The 6,000-nt window shown below is 43.7% G+C and overlaps 1 protein-coding gene across 1 annotated transcript; it reads left to right on the top strand.

Moving 5' to 3' along the window:
* The first annotated feature begins 322 nt into the window (after positions 1 to 322).
* Positions 323 to 5,330, top strand: LOC147883266 (putative pentatricopeptide repeat-containing protein At3g15130). Its single transcript, XM_087400115.1, has 2 exons — positions 323 to 719; positions 799 to 5,330. The coding sequence occupies exons 1-2, from the start codon at positions 666 to 668 to the stop codon at positions 3,421 to 3,423; spliced, it is 2,679 nt and encodes an 892-aa protein (XP_087256241.1). The 5' UTR covers positions 323 to 665; the 3' UTR covers positions 3,424 to 5,330.
* The last annotated feature ends 670 nt before the right edge of the window (positions 5,331 to 6,000 follow it).

Genomic DNA, 6,000 nt, shown 5'->3' with positions numbered 1-6,000 from the left:
AGTCAAAAGCTTAGCTTTTACATTTTTACATCAAACGAAATCAAGGGCGTAAGATGAAGGGCTTAGATTCATGTCAAGTGGCTAAAGGGGGTGTGAAAACCTAAACATCTCCCTAGGGTGCCTGTCGTAAAGATTCAAATGGTGATAGGGCCTTCCGGATTAATTAGCCCACCATGAGCATTGCCCAACCAAGTATGAGCATGCAGAGATACAATGCCATAGCACATTAAGCGCAGATTATTCATGCATGGTAAATTTAATGGAGTAAGCTTGATTCGCCCCACCCCTCCCTCACACTCACCATCCATAAATACTAATACTATCAAAACGTACTCTCCAATTGAAAGCAATGTACTCCACCTCAGAGTTAGCAAAATCGAAGATCCATGCTATTATGAATCCATCACCAGGAAGGACATCGCCTCCGAGCACCATGGGAACAGATAATCTTTGAGTTTGAGAGGCAGAGATTGGTTGGTCGCTTCTGCATCATGGAATATAGTCCGTGCATTGATTTCAGAACGTATCATGTTGTCTGTATCGAGCTCTTCTCATGTTTGTGGATTAGTTGCAAGCCAATTCTATGCGTGTAGAGGTGTCCAGGCATTCACGGAGCAACGCAATATGGTGCTTTCATCCATCGATTAAACAAGGACGGCGCGCTTATGGCAGAAGCATTTCAAACTGCCGCACAGTGGTGGGATAATAGAAGCAACAAGGTAAGTGGCAAGGTCCGGGCATCGTTGATCGCTTTTGTCAGTATTCGTCGCCTCACTAATCGGATGTTTTATGTTTCAGGACAACTTTGACTTTCCAGTTTTTAGGACTAAGGAGGCTCTTTGGACAAACGATTTGAGAACTCCAAAATGGGTTAAAGGAGAACTAGGAAAGAAGGCACCCAAGATTCCCGGCGAGGAGAGATTTCAGAGTGGCTGTCAATCCGTTGGTGCCTGCAGAGCTGAAGATGCCGTCCACAAGACAGTGGTTCAGCTGAAGGACTGTAACGTAATTGATGCTCATACCGTGGAACGGTTAATTGAGTTTCCTCTGTCCAAGGTAAACAATTTGATGCATACGTACGTGAAGCACGGAAGCATGGTGGATGCTCGCCATGTGTTTGAAAATATGCAAACACGCAATGTGGTATCGTGGAACATTATGATCCTGGGGTATGCTAAACAGGAAGAGGGTGAGCTGGCATTGTTGCTGTATGCACGGATGCAGAAGGAGGGTATTCGACCATCCGATCGAACTTTTGTCAGCGTTTTGAAGGCTTGCAGTAGCCTGGCAGCATTGGAAGAAGGGAAGTACATCGATGGGAGATTTGCGAAAATAGGTTGCTTGGAGAAAGGTAGAGCCATCCACACCCAAGTAGTGAAGAGTGGTTTTGAGTTGGATGTATACGTGGGAACCACCTTGGTGGATATGTACACAAAATGCTTAAGCATGGAGGCTGCACAGCGTGTCTTTGACCGACTGCCTTATCGTGATGTGGTCTCCTGGAATGCAATGATCCTAGGCTATACAGAAAAGCAGGATAATGCTTTGGCTTTGGATCTTTATGCAAGCATGCAACATGAAGGTGTAGCACCAGACGATCGAACCTTTGTGGGCATCCTGAAGGCTTGCACTGGCTTGGCAGCACTGGAAGATGGGAAACAAGTTGAGGGGAAATACATGAAATTAGGGAGCCTAGAGAAAGGTAGAACCATCCACTCCCAACTAGTGATGAGTGGCTTCGAGTTAGATTTGTTTGTTGGAACCACCTTGGTAGATATGTATGCAAAATGTGGGAGTATGGAGGATGCACAGTTTATCTTTGATGGATTGACTCATCATGATGTGGTTTCCTCCACTGCCATGATCCTGGGGTATTCCGAGCAGGAAGAGGGTGAGCTAGCTTTGGAGTTGTATGCACGGATACAAGAAGAAGGTGTCACATCAGATCATCGTGTCTTTGTTGGTGTACTGAAGGCTTGCAGTAGCCTGGTAGCACTAGAAGAGGGAAAGCAACTGGATGACAAATGTGTGAAAGTAGGATGCCTGGAGAGAGGTAGAGCTGTCCACTCTGAATCAGTGAAGAGTGGCTTTGAGGCTAATGTGTATGTGGGAACTATGCTGGTGGATATGTACACGAAATGTGGCAGTATGGAGGATGCAAGGTGTGTTTTTAACGGGTTGCCTCATCGTGATGTTGTTTCCTGGACTGCCATGATCATGGGGTATGCTGAACAACAAGAAAACGATGAGGCTTTCAGACTTTATGCAGACATGGAACAACAAGGTCTATCACCAAATAGCTTGACCTTTGTCGCCATCCTGACAGCATGTGGCAACACAGCAGCCTTGGAAACCGGAAAGGAACTCCATTTGCAAATCCGCAGTGTTGGACTGGAGACTACTGCAATCGTGGCAACTAGTCTTATTGACATGTATGCAAAATGTGGGAGCATGTTTGATGCCCAACTGTTTTTTGATGTCTTGCCTACAAGGGACATTATAACATGGAATGTATTGATGGCTGGATATGCTCGGCAGGGAGCGAGTCATCTTGTGGCTTGTTTATTTGAGCAAATGATACAGCAGGGTGTACAGCCAGATGGTGTCACATTTCTAAGTGTCCTCACTGTATGCAGTCATGCGGGTCTAGTACAAGAGGGGCAAAAGTACTTTGAGGCTATGAGGAAACAATATGGCATTAGTCCAACTATAGAGCATTATACTTGCATGGTCGATCTCCTTGGCCGTGCAGGTCACATTAACGATGCAATGAGGATGGTGGAGAAGATGCCTTTCCAACCCAATGTTGTTGTTTGGTTGACCATATTGGGTGCTTGTCGAAAGTGGAAGGATGTAGAGGTTGGAAGGCATGCATTTGAAAGTGCAGTTACAGTAGATGAGAAACGTCCTGCAGCATATGTCTTGATGTCAAACATATATGCAGATGCTCACATGTGGGAAGAACGTGACAAGATTCAGGTAATGAGAAAGAATTCGCAAGCATGGAAGAAACCAGGACAGAGCTGCTGGACTGATCTTCGTGGAAAGGTGCATACGTTTGTGGTGGGGGATATGAGACATCCTCAAAGCAAGGATATGTATGCAAAGCTAAAAGGTCTGTCTTTCAAAATGAAGGAGCAAGGATATGTCCCTAATTTGAGTAGTGTATTATGGGAGATATGCGATGATGGGAAGGAAGATGCACTGTGCGGGCACAGTGAGAGGCTGGCTGTTGCATGTGCCCTGATCAATACACCCGAGGGGACACCTATACGTGTCATAAAAAATTTACGGGTTTGTGATGATTGCCATGAGGCCATTGCTGTTATATCAAAGATAGAACAACGAAATATTATTTGCAGAGATGCAAGTCGCTTTCATAATTACGAGGATGGAAAGTGTTCTTGTGGGGGCTATTGGTGAAGCTACAGCACAGAATCTATACAGTGTCTCTCTTCCCTTGAGGCCATTGGTGGATTCAGTGCCCTCCTCTGGCGGTCTTTCCAGCAATGGAATCTGCTTTGCTGCTGAGAGATGCGCAATGGACCATGATGAGGTCTTTTATTGAGGCATGAGATCTTTTAATAAGACAAAATCCTATTGTTCTTGTGCCATTCACATACCTCTGACAGAATACAGAAGGGTTGATAGAAAGTTGTAAGACCCTAGCCTTCAGATCTGAACATGTCAGCACATGTTGAGATGTGAACTCTATGGTTTAGTATAGCATATGGTGCTTAGTGTGAGAACAGTCCTTCATACAAGGATTGGTCATGGTTGTCTTAAATTATTTGGAGAAAAAAAGTGATGGCAATGAGGGTGTTAAAACAAGGAGCCATGTGATAATGCTCTTTCTTTTCCAAGAATCAAGCTGGGCCTCGCTAAGTGGTAGCTAGTTCTAGTATGATTAGCACATCATTCAAGGTGGTGCCCCAATTTTGCCTTACTGCTGTATCATGTATTCTGGTGAAGACACCCGTCACTAGTCTTCCCCATTGAGTTGGTAAAGAATTGACCCAGCAACTTATCAGTCCAATGCTGTAACCTGTGATTGTGGCAGCGCAAGGAAATGCTGAACTGAGCACAATGCACAGGTCTCCACACTAACTTGCTCAAACTGAAGGAGCTGCATTTTATGCAAAAACGTGAAGGAACGGCAATCTACAACTCATGGGATGAAGGCACTGGCAAGGGCAGAGGGGGTATGGAAGAACCTCAAAGTCAATCCAGTATATCTTTAAAAACTGTAAAAAGCTGCTTATTCCATGTTTACCACATACTACAGCCAGCTCACTAGAATTTATTGGAGTCCTTTTGCGTTCTTGATTGTTAACGCATCTGTTATATCTTGTGGAAGCTCCCATGGCTTTCCATCATCTAATGTGTTGACTCATTAACACGTGTAAGGTTGTTATTATACCACTACCCTTCCTTTCACAGCAACCTGGGCATCTTCAAATTGCATAAGATGTACTCGTCTAACCTGTTGTAGCTCATGTGCAATGCCTCTGTCAGATCATTCTGACAAAAATGAGCCGCTGCTGGCTAGAAACCACATTGTCATGGCATTCCAGGTAAGACCATTGAGCTTAGTCGTCACAAACTGCTTGTAACTTCTAACTATAACGTTTAACAATGGATTCCTTCCTTGCGGATAAATGTGCTATTGCATTGTGACCAGCTGTCACTGATATTAACATGGTTTTGTGGGCCTTATTAAATATACATTCAGATGAGAGTCAAAAAAGCAAGATACTGATGTCTCGAACAGAGCATATGTTTATACTCTGTGGTGTGGATGCCTTAGTAGTGAGTGAGATAACAGGTGCAACTAGCTTTGGACACAAACCTGGACCAAGAATCCGAAGGTGCTTAGGCCTACACAGAGAACTGCAAATGTGATATCAACATAAATAATTTGCAACCAAGTGTCACTGACCTCCTCAAGTCCCAGGCAGACAGCAACACACACCTTTTCGCTCTGAAAAGGCTCTGATGCCACTCATGACAAAAACGGATGTCACAGAATTCACCATGTTTGAAGTGCAATATATGAATTGGAATGGGCAACAGAGATCAGGAAAACATGGCTCTTGAGCAGGAGAATGTGCTATCTACATGTTTAACACTAGTAGAGGTAAAATGATGTCTTGAATACAATTGGAAAAATGGTGCTGCAAGGAGAGCCTAGACCTCGTGGCCCTGCAATATTCTCAAAAGGTTACGTCCATTTCTATCCCCCTTTGATTTTCTCCATCTCCTTAATTAAAGCTGAGGCCTATTAATGTATTCCTGTTACATTGATCCACCTGTTAACTGTTGCTGCTGTTGCCACAGTTGAGACTTTGATCGTATCCCAGAGGCGCCTAGACTATGCGCTATTCTAGATATTTTGTTAAGTCTAAGAGAAGGCCCAGGCTATCAAAATATTCACATGCACAGTTTGTGGCAAAAACTTGTCCAACTGCATCCAGTTTTTACTCAGCCCAGGAAAGCAAATTGCCTACAGTATCAAATGATCGATGAATTTTTTTGGCAAGGTTTGAATAGATCAGAAATCTTGTGTTTACCCCAGATGGCTGCAAGTTCCTGTATTAGAAGCATTAATCAAAATGCACTGTACCTGAGGTATGGCATGATCACATGATCCCAGGATGATTGAGCATTATTCAAAGCAATTAACTGTATGAAAAAATGACGTGCTAATAATGCTAGAGAAAATGAGGTGGCAAACCACTATAGCCCTTACTAGGGTGGAAATTCTGACTTTAAACAATGCCAGAAAACGGTAAGGAATAAGTTCATACATACGAGCCAAAAAAGGTGGTAAATGTGGGCCATTAATGGGGGGGAGGAATTAATATGACAAACCTGACTAGACACATATATTAGATTCATTAATGACTTTAAAGCAACTAATACCTTCACGTTTAAGGCAATAAGCTTGCATTGAGCACCAACATGAATCCACAGATCCCCATGCTATTATGACACATGACG

The sequence above is a fragment of the Dipteris shenzhenensis genome, chromosome 28 (genome assembly GCF_047967505.1).
Source record: "Dipteris shenzhenensis isolate YYH24624 ecotype China chromosome 28, Dip_SZ_1.0, whole genome shotgun sequence".
NCBI lineage: Eukaryota > Viridiplantae > Streptophyta > Polypodiopsida > Gleicheniales > Dipteridaceae > Dipteris > Dipteris shenzhenensis.
The sequence above is the reverse complement of the archived record's forward strand: the minus strand, read 5'-3'. Positions and strand labels throughout refer to the sequence as shown.

Bases quoted from the DNA above. Each gene is read 5' to 3' on its own strand.
- LOC147883266 (XM_087400115.1), top strand. From the start codon at position 666: ATGGCAGAAGCATTTCAAACTGCCGCACAGTGGTGGGATAATAGAAGC. The intron at 720-798 runs GTAAGTGGCAAG...TTTATGTTTCAG, and splicing joins GGGATAATAGAAGCAACAAG to GACAACTTTGACTTTCCAGT.